General features: G+C 36.7%; 1 protein-coding gene across 1 annotated transcript in view; it reads left to right on the forward strand.

The window, feature by feature from the left end:
- Positions 1-21,503, forward strand: part of LOC126236954 (succinate dehydrogenase [ubiquinone] flavoprotein subunit, mitochondrial) — an 88,201-nt gene extending 66,698 nt beyond the window's left edge. The window contains exons 9-13 of the mRNA XM_049946652.1: positions 898-1,081; positions 7,691-7,882; positions 13,346-13,489; positions 13,666-13,779; positions 20,398-21,503. Of these exons, the coding sequence (XP_049802609.1) occupies positions 898-1,081; positions 7,691-7,882; positions 13,346-13,489; positions 13,666-13,779; positions 20,398-20,484 (721 nt within the window). The 3' untranslated portion in view covers positions 20,485-21,503. The remainder of the gene's footprint in view (positions 1-897; positions 1,082-7,690; positions 7,883-13,345; positions 13,490-13,665; positions 13,780-20,397) is intronic.
- Positions 21,504-22,594: the final 1,091 nt, after the last annotated feature.

A 22,594-nucleotide genomic window follows, 5' to 3' on the forward strand; every position in this document is an offset into this window, starting at 1 on the left:
ATCAGTGAATCACAGTTCAAATTTCAGAAGAGTTAGTGTACTGAAAATTCCATTTACATCTTCATTCACCAAATGTTAAAAGCATTACATAACAAAACAGCACCTGTTGGACTTTTGTGGCATCCAGTGCATTTGATTGTGTCTATCATAATATTCCATTAGAGACACTGAGGCTTTATGGAATTGATGGTATAATCAACCAGTGGATAATGTCATATCTGACAAAGAGAATTCAGAAAGTTGTACTCTTCCCCCACAATCTCTTGTAGAGATTGCTTAAGGCATTAGGTATTTTGAACACTGCTTCACAGTATATTTATTCCCCCAATAAGTTCGTTGTAAATAGTACAGTCTAGTGCAGTTCAAAAGGAACAATGCTGTACCTAATTACAATACCGGAAGAAAAAAATACTTTGATTACTCCACAGTAAGGTTGTCTTGAGCACAAAAAGAGGTGCAGCAATGCTGCAACCAAAATTTTGGATGACGTAGCCAATGATATCAAATGTATGACAGTCAGCAAAGTAAAATTTTGAATACAAACTGAAAAAATTCTTCTCGACAACTCTTTCTATTCTGTTGAAGAATTTCTCTTTTTGTAATCTGTACGTAAGTGACCTTGTATATGATCAGCATGTAGCCATTTTTACAAATGAATGTGTAATATGAATGTAAAATGACTCGTTCCCATTATTAAAATTAATTGTACCAAAGATCCATGGACATTACTGGAGGAAAAGATGCTTTGTTCAAGGCTGGAATAAATTTGATGTCAGATGGCTTGAAATTGTTTTTATATAACATTAAATTCTTTTGTACAATAAATATGTGAAATGTTAATATTTATCTAGCTGTGAAATACAAGTGCATTTTAATGACTTCTGTTTCCATCTGAAGGGGTGATGGAGACAAGATTATACCTGGACTGTACTCCTGTGGAGAAGCTTCCTGCTCTTCAGTTCATGGTGCCAACCGATTAGGCGCAAATTCACTTTTGGATTTGGTCGTGTTTGGCCGTGCTTGTGCGAAGACCATTGCTGCAGAGGACAAGCCAGGAGAAAAACTTCCAGAACTGAAACAGGTAATTCATGAACACAGATGGGAACGAAAATTATTGTGAGGCCAATGTTATGATTTCTTATTTTGATCAAAACTATAAATAGCTGCAATATGGTCAGTTGCATGCATTTCTGGTGGATGTTAAAGATTTAATAAGCTTGTCGAGTTACTTTATATGTTTAGTATAGCCTCAGGATGTTTACTCCTGGACACAGAGGTAAGCATATGCTACTGTCTAAGCATTTTCAGCGTTTTATATGGTCATATTAAGAGGTATATAAGGTGTCAAGCATAAGTAAAATAACATCAACCAGTGCCACTCCTCACTGCAGCAGTTAAAAAAATTACTTTTCTTGAAAAGGTTCAGTAGTCTAAGATGTTACACAATGTCTGTGGGCAGCAGTGAGTCAGTTACTTTGTTCAGAATATGCAACAGCGAATAAATAATGGCACTTCTGTTTAATATTAGCTGATGTTTAGGTTGAAAAACGTATATGTTGGTGGTGATGTTACTGTCATATATAGATCTTGTCCAGATTGTGTAATCTGCTTGCAGAGCTGCTTCAGAATCTGTTTTATGAGTGATTCTGGCTGCATCTGCTGGGAACCCTTGGGAGTGTGTATATGCTTATTGTGTCCACTTCAAACACTGAGTCCTTATTCTTGTCAAAGTCTTCCCTCCAGATTCAGGGGTAACAGGAATGTTGAATGTGTGCAATGCTATAGTAATGCAATATTGGTCAATATAAGAGTTGATAATGATAGTTGCTAAGTACCAGTGCTCCTCTCTGAAGCTGCTATTCCATTTGTTGTGACATGCCTTGGGCCAGGCTGCAATGGTTAATCCTTTGAGTGAATGAAAAAATGATCAAGCCAACATAACTCTGAAATAGATGCCAATATGTACTCCTTGGGAATAGTAATCAATAATACTGCTCAATTTATTATGTACTTGTTGTTGTTGTAGTTGTTGTTCTTGTTGATGATGTTGTTGTTGTGGTCTTCAGTCCAGAGACTGGTTTGATCTAGCTCTCCATGCTACTTTATCCTGTGCAAGCTTCTTCATCTCCCAATACCTACTGCAACCTACATCCTTCTGAATCTGTTTAGTATATTCATCTCTTGGTCTCCCTCTACGATTTTTACCCTCCACGCTGCCCTCCAATACTAAACTGGTGATCACTTGATGCCTCAGGATATGTCCTACCAACCGATCCCTTCTTCTGGACAAGTTGTGCCACAAATTTCTCTTCTCCCCAATTCTGTTCAATACCTCCTCATTAGTTATTTGATCTACCCATCTAATGTAATTATGTACTTACAAATCTACAATGAGTTATAGGGTGGTAAACATCTGTTATAAGAGGTTTGCTCATAAAGCTTCAGATCAAATGGCAAGAAGTTTGCGTGGTTGTTTCGGAGACCTCATGACTATCATAATGCAGTTAGTTCATGCATGGTTGAATATGTCTTGTAATCAGTTTGAGATAGATTTAAAATATTTTCAGAGCTAGATGTTTGAGACGCTGATACAAACTGAAAGACATCTTAATAACTAAGTACCACTTTCACTCCTTCCTCTTCCAAGGCAGCCATTAGTATACCTCTGACAATTCTTCTTTTCAAATAATGTTGTCCTCGTGATAAGTTTGGAACTAATTCCTCAGTTAAAGGTAGGGGGTTTGTATCCATTTTATACTGTGCATTGATCATACTTTTGGAAATCTGCGTAAATGTGGGAGTGTCCATTTGATTTATCTAACATGCCCATCAAAATAACCTATTGACCCTTGATGTTATGTACAGTGTACACAATATGGTAAACAAACAATTCAGAATAATTTTGATGTAGAATGTCCAAATTTTGTTGTGTAGAATAGCACACTTCTTCCATTGCACATAGACAACCTAAAAACTTTGAATGCTACTCTTCTGAATACATTCTGTAATATTTGTTCCACTTATATACTGGACATTCTTTTAAAGTGGAGGTCAAGTATGCCATAAGACATCAGGGATGTGGTATAATGTGGTGTAAGTCTTTAAATAGATGTGGGTTGCTGCCACTTTGCTATTTACTTGAACCTTAATTCTGTAGCTTTGGACATATAATGTGATAAACAGGTGTACATCATGTGGTTTCTGGATATAATGCATGCCCTGATACATTGACTACCATTGATCTTAGCACATTTATGTGCTTGCTGTTCTTTCTGGGATACGTGCTTTTAATACAGAAATTACCAGTCATCTTTTGTTTGTGTTAAAGCAATTTTTGCAGAATTCTTTCCTTAATTTTAAAATCTTCTGAGGCAAATACAGCATTAGGTTATATTGATAGGGGTTTTTAATTTGAACTAGTCATTTGACCATGTGTTGTAAGTGGCTTCTTGTGTTACTGCCTGTAAGTCATCGAGCTCCATTTGTGTATTAATTCTTCTAATCATGATATCTGTGTACAATATACCACACTCTGGTTGACTTGCAAATCAGCTACTCAGTGCCTGTAGGAATCTTTCCTCATATGGTTTGAAACTTCAACATAGACCCATTGCTCCAAACACTGAGAAACCTTCGTCCTTTAGTCTAATTATTTACTGTCTTCAAGAAAACATTTTTTGCAATTGAAACTTCCTGGCAGATTAAAACTGTGTGCCCGACCGAGACTCGAACTCGGGACCTTTGCCTTTCGCGGGCAAGTGCTCTACCAACTGAGCTACCGAAGCACAACTCACACCCGGTCCTCACAGCTTTACTTCTGCCAGTATCTCGTCTCCTACCTTCCAAACTTTACAGAAGCTCTCCTGCGAATCTTGCAGAACTAGCACTCCTGAAAGAAAGGAATTGCTAACATATTTGTGATAATGATTAAGTGGCTGTCAGTTACTTGACACTTCTGGTCATTTTGGTTGAATCTTTTACATTACATTGCCCATTCATCTTGCTGACTTAAAATCCGGGAGAGCCTGCCAGACATATGGTGCTAAGCTCCCACTGTTTGAAGAGCTCATTACGCTCCTGATGCTGATCTTCATTTACAGAAATTATTTATTTTGCTTGTTTATGTATCAAGTTTTGCAGAACCATGCAGTTCACAGCTACTTGGCTATGTAACGAGTCAGTACATGGTTTACAGAATGATGATTAGAAAATGTATAAACAAAAGAATTAATGAAACATAAAAAGATAGTGATGGCATCAGTGGGGAGACCTTCTGTGCCGTAATAATGTGACGATTTAATCCATTTAATCTTGAACTGAGTGTCATGGAAATCAGTTAGCCCTTCATTGTTAAATACTTGTACAACAGGCTATGAGTTCAAGGAAGTTAATTTTACAATATTGTAACAATATCTTGTCATGGTGCTTTTAAAGTGTAATTATCATTGAACAAACATAAAATTACAATTATCTAAATGATACTCTGGATCTAAAGAGGCCCATTGAAACCCACTCACACCTTCGAACCAAGAAAGTAACTTAAGTTCATAGGCAGCATAAACAGGGTGCACAAGATGTGATGTTCCTGTATGAGGAAAATGGTGGCAGAATACACTGTGGTGGTGTAGGTCAGAACGGTCTGTGTAAAGAGAGCAACACCTGTTCAGTGCATGGTCAGTGAAAAGAGTGGCAATGACTTATAGAAATATTGATCTGGTTTAGGACATTGCTCACAGATGTCTGGTGTCTGGTAGTGGCAGGGTCGTAGAGCTCCACCACTGATAGAGTGAATTTTCATCATCATGTTGATGGCAACAACTTTTGGCGGGTTGAGAGCTGACAGGTTGCTGTGCTGGCGTCTCACCTGATTAAAGGATATATTGGACATGTAGCACAGATTATGAAGAAACCTAAGAGATATCTCAGGACAAACATGAGGCGAAATGCATCGCAAGCCTCCGTCGGTGAGAGGGGCACTGCTGTGCTAACCACGTCATAGTGACATCATTGGCAAGGCCTGTAACGTAACTATCACATACTGGTCGGTTGTAACTGCCATTTATAATAGATGCTGAATGCACTGATAGTCAATGAGAGGGATACCAGAAAATAGCTATTACCTCCAAATCTCCTCTAAGTATATCCTTCAAGCACCTCAAACCACTTGGTGGAAAGGTCAAGAATTACCTCTGTGCTAACATTGCTCAGTAATGCATTGTAGCAAACACATCCACCTCTGATAACTCAAAGTAATGCCTGATGATGGTTCATTTTGTATACAGGAAGAGAATGAGCTTTCCCTGGGTGCAATTCCTTGGTGTGATAGATATAAGAAAGAACATTGATATGTTTACTTTCTGTGTGAAAGGGAAGATGTAATTCAGCAAATCTGTCTGTAATTACTTTACTACTTACGTAAAATCACTGGTGGTGGTACAGCCATATGCAAAAACTTTTCTTGAATTGTTCTCATCTCAGTTAGATATGAAGGAAGATGTAATTGGTCACAATCATCATTCAGGAGTCATTCTGATATTTTTATTAAGTGACTTTATGGAAACCACTGAAATTCTGAGGGCAAGATGGTGGGGATTTAAACACAAGTCTCAATACTTGAATTTTATTATTCTTTTTCGTAAGTGTGGCTACCATAATATGTAGATAATACATACCAAACATTGTTTTCATGTCTTTTACAAGTGAGAGCAATAAAGTACATTTGATAACACAGTGACAGGTCACTGTAACTGCTTAGCCATTACTGTAAAACACAGTCATAATGATCCATTACAGAAAAATTATAAAACACAGTCATAACAATCCATTACAGAAAAATTGCAAAAATTCATTGTCTTCAGTGGCAGCATACACCAAAAAAAGTGCACAGAATTAATTTCCATGTACTGTGTGCTTTCACTTTTTTTGAACTAGCACTGTTGGGTAAGATACAGATGCTAAACAGCAGCTTTATCTTGGAGTCAATTTTCTCCATCCACATTTCATTTCCATTTATGATATGGCATGGCATATCAGTCCTGAAATTAAACATCTGAAGCATATGTTGACGCAATTCAAAATGCTGAGCCTTTTTTCACTAGGTGTGGTGTCCTTTACAGTAAAATTGACTGAAGTAAATATTTTCGTATTGGATATAAGATATGATTGACAGTCTAATCACAAAAATATCCTGAATGTGCTGTAAAATCATTTACTCAGAGCACTCATCCACACTTGACCCTCTTTGAAGTTGTAATTGTTCAGAAATGTTCCTGATTAATACTTGCAACTGACAGTGACCTTGTGAAGTGCAACAGTGGAGACCCTTCCAGAAACTTTCAGTGTGCTGTTTATACTGACACAAAGACAGACAGAACACTCTTTGACATTACAGCAACATTTGAGAGACAACCACACACAATAGCTGGCCTTAATAGTATTTTCCACACTTTTATACTTACCATTACCTTGAGCACACAAATAACGACACACACTGAATGAAATTCGGACACGACTGGGGGTTTAATCAAATAGCTGTAGTACTTAAGATGTTTGTGAAGAAATTCATTTGTAAAAGTCTGGAAGCAGAAATATTGTCACATTTTCAGTAGTATGTTGCAATTCTACTCTGTAAGCTATGCTGGTGTATATGAGGGCTAAATAACAATAATTTAGAAGGACTTGAGAGAGAACTCCTCTTGTCACGACTGCAGTACCTGTCCTTTGATCTTTGTGTGCCCTCGTCCTCACCACAGGTGGGCCTCTCTCAACCTGGGGTGAGTGACCTGCCATTCCTTTTTAACCATCCACAATGTACCTCCTTCCCCTCTCTGAAGGGAAAGTTTTAGTTACCTCTTCTGCTTTTATATGTGCCTATTGGCAGTACTAAGTCTTACGAATGTTAAGTAGCAATTCTGTCTCGTAATTTAAAGTTTGTAGCATGTACCTTTCGTCACTCTTCTTCTTATGATTACTTTCAGTGTTGCTACATCTATCAGTTCTGGTATACTCTCATCCCAGAAATTTGTTGTCTGTGACTATAACAGTTATCCAGAATTATTTATGGAAACCAGAATGTAAATATCGTCATCATTGTCACTGTGGGAAGAATGTACCCAGAAATTTGTACATTTACTCTGTCGACTTAGTCCAGAGCCACTTTTGATGGTTGCCGACATTGGGTTTTCCATAGTTGGCTCTCTACATTCTGTGGATGTAGCTTTCTTTGCAGCTTGTATCAGAGCATTTATATTGATTACTTGGTGCTAAAACCAAATTCGATGACTTCTAACAAGTGGTGATGTATTTGTTTTAGCACTTTGTGACCACAATCAGTGTCTTGAAACACACTCTAACCTGACACCTCCTGTCCACTAGGGGAAGAAAAATTTTACTATTGCAAAAGATTAAAGTTCATTCATTTAAACTGCTTCTGACAGACAGTTGAGGAGTTTCATATTTGATGAGTACAACTTTTCATATTGGAGAATTTCAGCTGAATTAAATTTCCAATCAAGTGCTGGGGCTAAATAGACTTAAGTTTAGTTTAACTGATTTTCTTATTGTATGTACTACATATGAGGGTGTGTACAGTTTGGCACATATGCCTTCCAATGTCTACAGGAACTCTTAAATGTAAGCAAGATTTTTAAATGAGTATTTCATAATAACTAACTGAAATGCTCTCTTTCAGGATGCTGGTGAGGCATCTGTTGCAAATCTTGATCGTTTGCGCCACATGGATGGTGGAACTAGGACAGCAACCCTCAGGTTACAGATGCAGAAGACTATGCAGACACATGCTGCTGTCTTCCGTACTGCTGAGACATTACAAGAAGGCTGCCAGAAGATGGCAGAGTTGTATAAGCAGATGGATGATCTTAAGGTTTGTGTCAATCCTAGAGTAGCTTAATATTTTGTGTTTTCAGAATCTGTTTGTGATAAGGGAGTTGTTAAACTGGTTTCTTTTACATGCAGTCACGCATTCATCTGTTATTGACTATATTTATGGATCATATGCTAACATTATAAGGGCTGCAGACAAAACAAGAATGAAGTGGCACAAGATTAATGTTCAGTGAGACACAACAGTTGCAGTTTCTTCTTAATTGGTCTCAGTGGAATGTATTAATTAAAATTCTGTCCCATTGTCAACCATCTCCCTCTTTCTCTCCTACTATTTTTGTTATTATTCAGTCTTATAATTTCTTGAACCAAGTTATATAACTTATGTTTGAATGTGTTAAAAAAGTCAAGACGCAAATTTGCCTGCCTTTATTTGCAAGAAATCAGTGTTTGCTGACATGTGTAGCTGTCGTTATATGTATTAAATTAATGTTTGCTGTCATGATGACACTGACTTGAAAGTGCTTCAACAACACTTAAACGAGGAGATTCTTTCTGCATTATTGTGCACCTTGTGACCAAGAGGCAATGATTTTCATGGAGCAAATTATTCTTTTTGGCTGTCTAAAAAATTTCACACCAAAAGCAATGTGATAGTTGCCATTTGTCATTCAGAAATCATTATATTACTAACAAATGACAAACATTTCCCTTTTTCAAAATTTGCCTCACTCTGATATCCGTATCATCTACACATTGGCTTTTACCTAGAGGTGCATTTACATTGGCCATTTTACAGCAATGTGTGGCTGTGATAGTATTGCCATCAATATGAATGCAATATGGCTTCAATAAACGATGGAGTATGCGGTTACAGATAATTGGTGTTGTCCATCAGGAATGAGAGAATATTTCATATGGCTGGCCATGTTTGCTTCTGCTTCCCTCTCACTCACCCCCTTGCATCCTCTTTCTCTCACTGAAGGTCTGCGGTGTCACGTCACATGTGAGTGGTGAAACAATAGTTTGCTTCAGTTTGAAAGTTGACACTCATACATAGAGGCACTCAGGCTGTGGGAATATGAAAGTGGACAAACAAGAGAACCATGAACTTCATAATGGTGATACATCTATAAGCAGAGCCATGGAATGTAAAAAATAGAGATCTCACTCTGAAAAGGACATTTTCTCATCTACCATCATATTTGCATCAAAGTTCTGTATGAAACACCAACATCCAAAAACTGAGGAGCCATCACCATTCTGGTTGAAACTGGTGTGCAGTCTTTTCTATTAGACAAAATTAAATTTTGTGGTTTTTGCAATTAAGAACTGATGTATTTGATTCTACATTACATTTGTGATAAGAATGTAAACGTTTTTGGTCTAGTCAGTTGATATTATCATTAAAAGTTTTAGTTTTGCAAATTTGATTGTACAAAAACTTTTATGATCAGACATTTAAACTTTAAAGAATTGGTGGTTTACTGTTCTTGGCAGAAATAAGCTGCAAAGATACAGTATTGTTTGCATCAAGCCTAGAAACAATTAAAAAGAAAACACCTGGGTACCTTTTACGGACCAGTTCCACTTGTATGCTTAAGTTGTTAGCTCAAAAACCCTTTCACCTGGCTGTTTAAGACTCTGGTTTTTACGTGTCCTTCCCTGAATTTTCAGTTAAAGGGATGTGGTGCTACAGAAGAATGCCAAAGATCAGATGGGTGGATTGAATAACTAATGAGGAGGTATTGACTTGGATTAGGGAAAAAAGAAATTCATGGCACAAATCGACTAAAAGAAGGGATTGGTTGATTGGAGGTATCAAGGAATATTGAGTCTGGTGATTTTTTTGAGGGGGGGGGGGGGGTGCAGCAAAGTTGTAGAGAAAAGCCCAGGTGTGAATACAGTAAGCAGGTTCAAATAGATCTATGTTGCAGTGGTTACTAAGAGGTTAAAGAGGCTTGCACAGGATTGACTAGCTTGGAGAGCTGCATCAAACCAGTTTTTTGACCGAAGACCACAACAAAAACATCCAAGTAGAACACTGACAGTCTGCTTGTCAGTATGCTTATGCATTATCATCAACCATTTGATATATTCACTACTGATTCTCTCCTCCAGGCTGCTTCTCACATTACAGCATTCAGCCATACCTATCAATGCTGCTCCTAAATTTTTTTCTAGTGTATCCTATCTTTCTTGTGTTAGGTATTTACTTATTGCTTGGAGGCCAGCAAAGAATATTGATTTATTTACCATATCCCAGCACATCCCTATTCAATTTTCATTAGTCACATGTCTGTCCTTCAGTGTTGTCTGTTACCCGATCAATTTGTTTGCTTTGCTGTCCCTTCTAGTTATTCTCATCATGTTTCTCTCTGTTATTTACTGAGCAGTGTGAATTTTTTTCTAATGAATTTTACGTTAAAAATCCGTGTGTTAGAGCCGTAAGTGAAAACTAGTAATATACACTAATTGTAAGCTTATCTTTTTCAGACACATCACAGGTTTAGTTGTGAAAGCCTTACCTAGTCTACCAATAGCTCTCCAGGCCACTTTTGCTCTACTGTAATTTTTTTCCACCCAATAGTTGTCTTCGTTGCTCAGTACACAAAAACTTTTCAATTAGTCTATAATTTTTTCCTTAATATGTGCCATTTTCTTTTCAATAAGTTGATTATTGACCAGAGCAAGTCATAAAGTGGTAGAGTGCAAGAAAAGTCTTGCTGAAAAGTCAGTCAAGTGTGACTTTTCAAAAATGTTGTAAAATTGGTAACCAGACTGACTGTTGAAGATTTGGTTTTATAAGGAAATAAGATGTGGTAGGGCTTTCTGATTTGTAAGAATGGCTTTTGTATCAAGTTTGCTATTTAAGGAAATTCACATTGCCGTGACTGGAAAAATCGTCCAGCAGTGTGTGTGTGTGTGTGTGTGTGTGTGTGTGTGTGTGTGTGTGTGTGTGTGAGTGAGTGAGAGAGAGAAAATGAGTGCGCCCATGATAAAAACTAGAAGTATTTTCTCTCTTTATTGCTTCTGTGTTAGTGGTAACATACAAATTATTATGTGCCTCAAATTCAATTCATATCATGGCTATTTGATTTAGAAATATAATCATGTTTGGTTATTGATTAAAATCTGTATATCCATTTGGTTTTGCTTTTTTCTACACTTCACTGGAGTGTAAGCAAAGACACTCATATATATATATATATATATATATATATATATATATATATATATATATATATATATATATATATATATATATATATAAAAGAAAGATGATGAGACTTACCAAACAAAAGCGCTGGCAGGTCGATAGACACACAAACAAACACAAATATACACACAAAATTCAAGCTTTCGCAACAAACTGTTGCCTCATCAGGAAAGAGGGAAGGAGAGGGAAAGACGAAAGGATGTGGGTTTTAAGGGAGAGGGTAAGGAGTCATTCCAATCCCGGGAGCGGAAAGACTTACCTTAGGGGGAAAAAAGGACAGGTATACACTCGCACACACACACATATCCATCCACACATACAGACACAAGCAGACATATTTAAAGACCTCACTGCGGAGGGAATGTAAATAAAACTTAATGGGGTCGTTGTGGGGGTGTTGTGCGGGTGACATGGTACTAGAAGGTCGAAAGTGTAACGTGAGGCTGAAATGAAAATGAATATAAAAATATGTGGGGAGAGATAAAGGTGAAGTAGAAAGCAAATGGAGATCTGGTGTGAAAAGAGGCGAAAAGGGGTTGGTTGGAGCTGGGTTATGTTGATCCTGTGGTGAAATAGTGTAGGTAGAAAACGATGTGCATAAAGGTTAGGTGGTTGTGTTGCCGCCAAAACACGTTAAAGGGTGGAGAAATTCGGGAAAATTTCGAAAAAACTACGTCAGGATGTATTAAAAGTAGTGGTATGGTGGTGGCAGATTATGGAAATGAGGCTAACAATTGTCTGGTGGAGAAATAATAACGTTAAAACCTGTGGGAAGCGGCTAAAAATGATCGGTGATGTGAAAAAACGGAAATCGAAATAAAGCAAAAGTTATTAAAACTAGCCGAAAAGGTTGTTTAATAGCTGAAAGGAACTGTTTGTGAACTAGAAATGGTGGATTTTATAGCAGTAGCGGAAGAAAAAATTTTTTGGTTATGGTTTGGAAGTGGGTTACGTATTATTACGTATTGTTGAGTATATATCGGCGGGATAAAATTGTATAGTGGATTACGGTAAAAAGGAGAAGGTGAATACAAAGGGAAACTACTGGCAAAAACAGAAGGAGGAAATAAGACGACAGGAAAGACTTCGAAATGTAACAGTGACAATAACAAACGTCACTGTTGGGTTCAAATTAATGATATGAATATAACAGAGGGAAACATTCCACGTGGAAAAAATATATCTAAAAAGAAAGATGATGAGACTTACCAAACAAAAGCGCTGGCAGGTCGATAGACACACAAACAAACACAAATATACACACAAAATTCAAGCTTTCGCAACAAACTGTTGCCTCATCAGGAAAGAGGGAAGGAGAGGGAAAGACGAAAGGATGTGGGTTTTAAGGGAGAGGGTAAGGAGTCATTCCAATCCCGGGAGCGGAAAGACTTACCTTAGGGGGAAAAAAGGACAGGTATACACTCGCGCACACACACACATATATCCATCCACACATACAGACACAAGCAGACATATTTAAAGACCTTTAAATATGTCTGCTTGTGTCTGTATGTGTGGATGGATATGTGTGTGTGTGCGAGTGTATACCTGTCCTTTTTTCCCCCTAAGGTAAGTCTTTCCGCTCCCGGGATTGGAATGACTCCTTACCCTCTCCCTTAAAACCCACATCCTTTCGTCTTTCCCTCTCCTTCCCTCTTTCGTGATGAGGCAACAGTTTGTTGCGAAAGCTTGAATTTTGTGTGTATATTTGTGTTTGTTTGTGTGTCTATCGACCTGCCAGCGCTTTGGTAAGTCTCATCATCTTTCTTTTTATATATATATATATATATATATAACATTAAAAATGATAAAGATGAGTTGTGTATTGTTTCCTGATATGCCACTTCAGACATACGTGGTGTTAAAGATACCAACATTCTAAATTACAAAAATTTGAAAGGTAGAGTAAAAGAATGGATTCTTGCATGTACATATAATTCTGCTCTTACATTGAAACAGTGATAAATATGTTTTCCTGTTTTGGTCATGCCTGGTGCAGAAACTGCTTCCTGTACTGTTATATGAAAAACATACTAAGTATAGAAAACAATCATAAAAAAAGAGTATTGAGTATTGCCAACATAACATTCTAAAATGCTATGTAAGTTTTTCAATAACTTACTGCAGAGTTATCAGTATCAATTTCAAGGGAACTTCCCGTTTCCAACTTTGGTAGACCACTTTGACTAAGACTTGTATATGACTACAGATTTCATTACTGATGCTTTAACATTTTAAATTAAAAAAAATAATACATTGTAAGGTTCCTTTCTACCAATCTAGTTGCTTGATAGAAGCTTGATATGGAACACAGACCTGGTGGAGACATTGGAACTGCAAAACCTCATGATCAACGCTGTGCAGACAATTGTGGGTGCAGAAAACCGTAAGGAATCAAGGGGAGCCCATGCTAGGGAAGATTTTAAGGTTAGTCTCATCCAAAGTTAAATCGGTTAAGTGATGTGATTGATTGAGTTCAATAATTTTACATGTGATTCATGTAGTTGTAATGCTAATAATCCATACCTGTCTCCCAGCATTAATTTGCGCACAATAAGGACATAGTTTGCATATATCATAAAACTTACATGCTCTCTTCACAGGTACGTGTGGATGAATATGATTATTCCAAGCCTCTAGAGGGCCAGACACCGAAGCCAATGGAACAGCACTGGAGGAAGCATACACTGACAACAATTGATGAATGCAGTGGAAAGGTTAGGTTCTATAAATGATCTGTTTGGCTTAACATGTTAACAGCTACTTATTTTAGTATAAAACAGTTCATATCTTGTAAGTTTCCAGTTTTTGTTTCATAACAAACAGCTGTTGTCACACTGTTTGCATTTATTGAGAAGTATTGCACATAAGAAAAGAGTGTGAGTGTAGGACAGAGAAATGCAAACCAATTTGAAAATGTTTCAGCGTAGAGATGTCGATAGCAGATTCCTGTCTGTGCAGCTTCACATCAGTGGCATTGAATAGTATAATGCGTGACATATTACAGCATTCTTCTTTCATATTTGTGAGAAAAGTAATTTTAAAAAGTTCAGCAGAAAGAACAACAGTTTTTTCATATGCAGGGATGAAGAAACCAACTGAAATTTTTTACCTTTGGTACAATGGTCTCGTATATCACACATGCATCTGAAATTGACTTTCAATATTTGCCACCTAGTATACTGGTGTGTTAATACGAGAATAATAAGTGCTTCAAAAGATCTCTGCAACATGTTCTATGTGGAATCAGTGGAATAATTATTTTTCACATTCCATGTGGTGTTTTTTCCCATGAATTTACCACTTAATACTTTCCTTCGCTCTGATTTGTCAGTATTTCATTGCTACATGAGACTGAAAACTAATTTTAATTGTGAGGCCAAGAGATAGTGTCAAAATGTTGATAATTTTCCACTTGTGATGAGCTGTCAGTCACATACTGTATATTAAAAGCGTATTCATCTTAGGTGACAGGGTCAAAGATGTTTAATATGTTTCCACTCATCTGTTGAATTTACATGCCATCTGTTTACTTGTGACCTCACTTGAAAATCAGATTGTTTGTGTACTGCATTTGTGATTTTTAATAGCATAGTTAAATTATTAATGTCAAGATGGTCTATGTTAATGTCTACATCTTGCATGAGGTTACCAGTCGTCTAGGGTCTCCACAAGATGTAAAAGTTCCCTTTCTCCCCCACCCCCCTCTCTATTAAATGACATACTTACACATTGTGATATTCAACATTTATGCTATGAATTTTTTGCCAGGGATTATCATCACATATACATATACAGGAAATTCTGTAGCAAGCAACAAAAGTTTGGAGTGAATTGTTTTCCTGAATAATTATTTAAACAGAAAAAAAGTTGTGCAAATCTGGCAGAAGTGGTAAAACAAAAACTTTGGGCATAATACTCAGAATCATCATTGTGATTGTTAGTAAAATTCATGTTGCAGCATTAGAATATGATACAAAGTATACATTTTAAAGCATATGTTTTAGAGGATTTTGTATCGGGATGAATATTTCACAAGAGATTCATAATTCTTAATTATAAAGCGTTTCAGTTAACTTTGTGGAAAAAGTTTAGTAGCAGTGAATAGGAAACCCTGTCAGATCTTCGTCTCTCCTGATATGAAACTATCTGTTGTCAAGTTATACCAAGGAACTCGTGCATATTTTAAACATCAGATGACCAGTGTATCATTGTAAACTTGACAGTGATTATTAACGCTTTGAAGATGAGCAGCATAGCTCCTAAGTTGTCCTATTGATTCCAGCTACGTCCAAAAATTAGCAATGTAGACCTGAGTCAGCCATTTCGCTGCTTTGTGAATGTATTACAGTGTTTGTCTTACGTATGTCGTCTGTGTAAAGGTGCTATTATAACGCTTGAACTGCCACAAAAAAATAGGGGGCAGCACCTGTTTTTCATTTTGCCAGAACACAAATACAGACAACATTGTGTGTTACTTGTTTTTCAGCGTTCACATAGATTTTGTTAAAAACAACTTTCATTTTGCAAATGAGGCCATTTGGTTATTGTGAAATGGAAAGATGCTAGGAACATATTTCTTTTGATGACAAACCGCAAAAGAATGCATACAACGTGAACTACAGAAACCACTAATTTACCACTATCTCTTTTAGAGGAAGCCGATAATATCCAAATGGTCTTAGATGCAATACAAGGTTTGTGTGGAACGAAACTAGGCAAGATCTGGGAAAGTGGAAAGAAAACATATTGGGTACTATGGTGGAAAAATATAATGTGAGACTTCGTTTCCCATATTCCCCAAAAACTTCATGCTAAGACAACTAAATAATTTTCAATAAGAAACTACTTTTTTGTACAATTTACATTTTAGTACCAACAATTTCTAATCCTATGTCCATGTGGAAACAAAAGATGAAAAGTTTTTTTTTTACAGTGTAGTTAAAGCAACAATTTTCATTTCGGCCTAAAAAACTGTCTAGGTTCTTTGTCATAGACAAAAGATCTCCCTTTAAAGTTCAATAAACTGATTTAATTTTAAGCAGTAGAACCTGTCCCACACAAAATTCCAAAAAATTGTGCAAAAGCACAGTATCGGACAGTTGATAGACACCCTAGCTTCCCAATCCGCAAAGTGTTCATGTTGTTTCACTTGACAACCTCATAGTTGATTTGATCCTAATCTGCTTCCTTCATCATGTTTTATCTCTGATTTAGGTCTGTTCCAGTGATACTTTCATTTCGTGATCCATGCAGCTGTGATTTTAGTGACAAATCATGGTTTAATTTGTTCACAACCATTTTCTGTCTTCGATTAATTATAATCTTTATTGTGTGCTTTTGCCCATGGACTCATTTTTAAATAATTTTTCTACAGAGGATTGGACATTCAACAGTCCACTGAAAAGCGCATCATGCCTTTATTGTTTTAAGGTGATTACTTCGGGACAGCTCTTGTAGAAATTTCGGATGAAGAATTGAGTTCCTTCATTTGCTGAGTTAAGTACTCACATTTTTGTGGGGACATGCAGTATTTAAACAAGTGTGATGGCAGATACACTAAATTTTTGATGAAGGCTTGGTCCACAGCCTTTATATAATTATTGAGTGTAGTCGTTCTACATATACCTGTTGAAAATACTTATTGCAATTGCAATTTTGATATACATCACTTTCAAGTGGTGTTGGACACCAAAATCCCTCTCTGCAGCATTAAGGCATTATGTTCTGGAACATAGTTCCTAGCAATCTGATCCAAATACATATTGGTGGTGTAAGTACATCCACACTTCCGTACACAATGTGAGCACAAGCCATGTCCAAAAGAACAGAAACTATCAGTCTTTCAGTGCAGAAGCGTGATGATGTCAGATATCTTGTTGGAATAAAGTAGGTCTGTGACTGAAGAGGAATAATGGGCAGAAGGATTCAGAATTGTTTCTGATAAATTTAAGTAATGTTACAAGGGTGGATGTCAACTTGTGGGCCTTCTAGACATGCAGGCACTTCCTCTGTAGTGCTATTCATATTTTTACCCTATCAGTATGACCAGTTTTACCAAAACAGATAACAGGAAACAGAAATCAAAAGTGTGCTTATTATTTAAAAAGCCATTTGCTTTGACCCCTGTGTCATCAAAAAATTATATACAGACATTAAATTGCTTTTTGATGTCCAAGTCTGTTGTTTTGTCTGCCATGATCGCAAAATACTCTGCTCGTTTGATATCATTCAATAATTTTCTAAGAAGTTTATGACTTAAAATCGTGGGATGTCCATTTATAAGTTCTGTGCTGTAGTCACATTGAAAGTTGCTGGTTATCTTCACATCAAAGCCGTAATAAATTGTTTAGTTACTGTTTTATCAATTTGCCCTCGTATTGCAACACTCAGTAACAGAGAAAAAGTACACAAGCTAGGTTTTGTTTTATTTGTCAGTTTTTCTTTTGAAATCTGGCTAAATACATTGACATTTGATTTTTAAGGATTTGAATTTCAGTACAGCTTCGCTGTGGCAGCCTGTTGTTTAACGCACTTTCAGCTTTTCTACCTCTTTCTTCCAGTTCAAAAAACCAGTTTCCATTTTGTGAGAACTGGAAATGATGATCTTCAAATATTGTTTGCCAGTGTTGTAAATAACATCTTTTACCTTAATGTAATCAGTCCATGCAAATTGCTGGCTCCAAGAGGGCTGATAACTGTGATGTTTGATGTTCCCCTCACCTCCACCTGTGGAACAGTGTTTTCTGTTACCACCACACTTTCGACCCCTTTGTCTTTTTCACACACAGCAGAACTGACACTAACTGTAGGTTCACCATCACTAACATTTGGAGCATTAGCACTTTTCTAATTATAAACTTGTCCATTTTAAGCTGACCTATAAGGGACAAAAGGCTGATTAATAATTCAACCTAGTCACAGTCACAGTAAAACTGACCACTGACACTATCCACTGTGTGTCATATTAGTGCGCACGCTTCATACGATAAGAAGTTGACAGACACTAATCACACACTTTTATGTGGCTGCTCTTTCGCTTATGAAAGTAGGCCAACTTTGGGCTGCCCCAGAATGTTTATGGTCACTGCTAGTATTAGCTAAGTAACAGTATCGCACACCATAACAATAAGTTATGATTGTGTGAGTGGTGTTGATTTGTGTGTGGTGTTGTGCCTGGTGATTATGAATATTATTTACAAAAATGAGTGAAGAGGCTTTACTGGTATCTTTGGTCCTTCTAGCAACTTATCAACTTTTCTGTCACTTATGTGATCTATTACATGTTTGTTACTTTTATAAGATGCAAGCAGGCTGTTCTGGGAGGAGGAGGAGGCGGGCTTGTCTAAGCAATCAGTACATTATGAGCAAATCATAAGCTCCTGCTCCAAGCATGCCTCCTTACAGGATCCAAGCAAAATTGTGCGAATAATACAGATCCAGGAGAAACCCTGTCAAGATAGCTCTTCAGGTGCAGAGCGGTTAGAGCTGTATAAGAGATGAACTCTCAATAGTTCATCAAATTGGAATTGTTCATGCACCTTTCCTCATACCTAATCATTGTATGCTCTTGTGCAATAATGTACATACAAGTTTATCAGGTTTACTAATAATTGGGGGGGGGGGGGCTGTTGTAAGAAATACATGTTCGAACATTGAAAGGGGGGGGGGGGATGCTCTACTACTAAAAATTGGGGGGGAGAAAAAGTACATCGCCCACTCCCCATCCCTCAAGTTGGTGCTCCTGGTTTGAATTTATGCCCGCTTTCTGAAGAACTGTCTGTGCTGATTTATTTGAAACTCACACCAAAGTGTTCTCTAAATCTAAAATTTCTAAGCAAAAATTTAACTTGATGAAAGGGAATAGTTTGGCTCAGTCACATTATTATTATTATTATTATTATTATTAATCACCTTACAATATGAGCACATTAAAACTGACTAATTGCGAAAGAGTAAGCTTACGTTAGAAGATGCAAACTATCAAGCTAACTCGTCAAATAAAGCTATAAATTGGTTTGTAAATTTAAAGTATTTGTTTCCCCCCCCCCCCCCCCCAAGCTGCAGTGTCTCCATTAATTTCCCTTGACAGACCTGTTACTAGCCACCATCCTCATTGTGGCAATATGCAGTAATTGGTAGACATGTGTGCCCTTGCTAAATAGTATTACTCGACTTGATGTCACAAGAGCACTCACTGCCAAGGAAAACAAACAAAATCTTTTTTTAATTTAATTATGAACATATTTGTCACTTGTATTCACCCAGCGTATCACTTGCCATGATTTATGTCTGAAGATAAAAACCTGCTCTTCTGTAGTGCATCATTTTTAATGTAACCTGATTTTGAGGTGATAAACATAAATGTGGTTGGACCAAAATGTTCTGCTATATGGTTTAATTACAGCTGCATCCTTATCATCATCAAGCTATGTATAAAATTGAAGTTGTAAGTCATACACATTCCTCCATCCTATAAATTAGTTCATGACTTGTGAATTGTGCATTGTTCTCTAGCAAATTAAGGCATTAACCATTTCAGTTGCTACAGCATTATCTGCAGGCACTTTTCCCTTTTTCATGTTCGAATGGCGTTATGTACCTAACCCAGATCTTTTCCAATGTCTGTGTGATTATGATTCATTTCTAAGAGTACTTGGAAGAAATTTTCAAATGCCTGCGCATTGACATCTTAACAAAGTAATATGTTCTCTTCCTAACGTATTTCTTCATACTCATTACTTCCAGTTGTTTCTCTTAACAATTTTTATTACATTTTCTCACATCCTCAAAAATATTTCAGAATTGTTTTATGTTTAATTCTGTGCACTCTGTTAGGTTTGTGTTGTTTTTGCTAAATCTCTCACATTCCATGTAGTAGCTGCCTTGTTTCAGCTGACATTTTTTCTTTTGTCTTCTTCGTGCTTAGTTTTGTATGTCTCCCCACGATTAAACAAATGTTCATAATCCAAATTTTCAGTTTTTTTCAGAGTGGTTTCTTCCAGCTCTGTATCTGTCTGAAGCTATGACTGCTTGAAATACTGATGTTATTCACAACACAGAGGAAGCATTGAGTTCCAATCAGGTACATTTAAAAGTAGACTGTTGGGCACCACACACACACACACACACACACACACACACACACACACACACACACGAGTCAAACCCTGTCAATTTACCATTTGATAAAATAGTCAGTTTCATCTCTTGTCCCATCTGTTCATAGCCAGTCTACTTCGATTTGATTTCTTTAGGAAAAGTGAATTGACGACAAACGTGGTGTTGACAGATTTAGTAGTAGCGTGTATAACATGTCAAATTTTTTGTTCCAGGTTGAGATCAAGTATAGGCCAGTGATTGACAAGACACTGGATGAACGAGAATGTGCTACTGTTCCACCTGCAATTCGTTCATACTGAAATGAGCTACTTGAATCTACACTATACTGTGTGTTATGCAGAATGCCTGCACGCTTAGCCTTTGTATAGGGTACTATAGAAGAGTGTACCTACATACAGTATTACATTGGAGTCCGATTTTGATTTTACATCAGATATTTTTTTAGGTATCTTTTAAACAGATAATGAATGACCTTGATGGTTATATCAGTGCAGCTCAGAACCAGCATTTGAAAGCAGTACTTACTTAATTGTCCTCTGTAATGTGATAGTACAAGCATTTTCCAAGAAAATTTATGGTGCTCACACAAATATACCTACAGCTGTTATTTATTTATTTATTTATCAAGGAAATGTAGTCTTAAACTGAGATTGTCTGTAGAAGTACTTATATATTCAAATTTTGTAAAAGTATTTGTTGTTATACATTGGTTTCAAACACAAAGAACCTCATTTGTAACTATTTTAGAGTTTTGAAAAGGAGTGCTGAAAAGCATGTAAGACAGTATTTGTTTGAATGTTAACATGCATTTTGTGAAAGTTTCTGAATTTATTGTCTTACTTTGTGTTCCTTTTGGAGAGAAAAAAATGCTTTTTTAACAAATTACCTGTGCTTTCCTGAATGTGTGTTAGCTTCAAATGTGACTAAGATTCATTTTTCATGTCGTGGTATCTGCAATGTACCTGAATAGTAATGGCATATATTTTTCATGTTAGTATTTAGGCAAGAAAATTGCACTCAGTGGACAGATTCTCAGTTTTAATAAGCTTTTTGCTGTAATGTGATGTTCTTAAAATTTTGTCACTCCTTAAGAACTTCATGGATTTTTCAGTACCACATTACTACTTAATATTGTTTTAACATTTTTTTTTTTCCATAGCTGTCTGCTGCGTTCTTGCAGTGCTATAAACAGCATACTTTCTGTGGCATTGTTTGAATAACAGTGATTTTCTTTGCACATTGTGACAGTATTCTTTATTCATCCAAAACATGTAAAAGGAATGTATAGTTGAAATTAAATGCTACTATTAAATCTTTATTTGTCTAGACTGAAGTTATTTTATTTATCAGCAGGGTTGCTGCTGCTGTATTCTGTGGGGGGACGATTTTGACAAAGGCCAAATTCATAAGCAGTTGTACCTACTCGGATCAAATGTCTATCAGAAAAAGTAATTTTTGAGAACATATTCTCTTGGAGGAGATCCCTTTTTTGCAGTCAGCGTTCATGGAATTGTAGTGTCTGCTCCATTCACCACCACTGCCTACCATCATGGTAATAGTTCTGAAGATGGTCGAAAATGGCCCGAAACCGGTAACCTCATAAGTAGTAGTTTCTTGCTGTTTTGACTGTTCATGTTAATTTTTAAGCAGTATATAAAAACATTACTAGTGTAATATGTATTAGCATCTCTACTACTGAACTCTTTGGTACATCAGGTCATGTACAATTTTTGCCTGTTGATTGACCTTTCTGTACCACTGGATGGTACTGTTGTGACATGGTCAGCATGTTGATAAGGAAAGGGGGTTAGCGTGAGGGCACTGGGATAAGGAAAGCAATGTTTCAGAGGAGCTTACTAAGGAATGCAGACACTCAAATAAGAAACTTCATTAGAACTTAGAATTAACAAACCCACTTTCAAGTAAATCTCGCTTTTAACAAATATTTCAGTCGGTGTCATTGAAACTCCCATAAGAACAGTGTTATTCCTCCCCACCTTAAGAAAAAGTCCGTTTCTGAAGAGTGAACGTGGAACATGATGCAAATTAAAATCCAATTTTTACACAATTCCTAAGATGTCCACATTAGTTTCCAGTTGCTTTCAGTTTCATGCACGTCATGTGACGGCAGTATATGGTAATGTATTTTTTCAGTTGACACATACCTGGATCATAGGTTTTTGATCAATAGCTCAAATTTCCTTGTAGTGATACAGGAAAATTGCACTGAATAAATTGGAAAGCTATCTCCGCTCTGCCTACCGTTCGATTCTGGTTATGCAGTCCGATCAAAGAATTAATGGAGTGTGAGCTATGAATTGTAGTAATTGTAATTGTTGAATTTATTAGTTATACTTTTGTGGAGCTATGCTCCAAAAACAAAGTAAGCATGTAATTCAGCAAAAGCTA

This window comes from Schistocerca nitens, chromosome 2 (genome assembly GCF_023898315.1).
Source record: "Schistocerca nitens isolate TAMUIC-IGC-003100 chromosome 2, iqSchNite1.1, whole genome shotgun sequence".
Lineage (NCBI taxonomy): Eukaryota > Metazoa > Arthropoda > Insecta > Orthoptera > Acrididae > Schistocerca > Schistocerca nitens.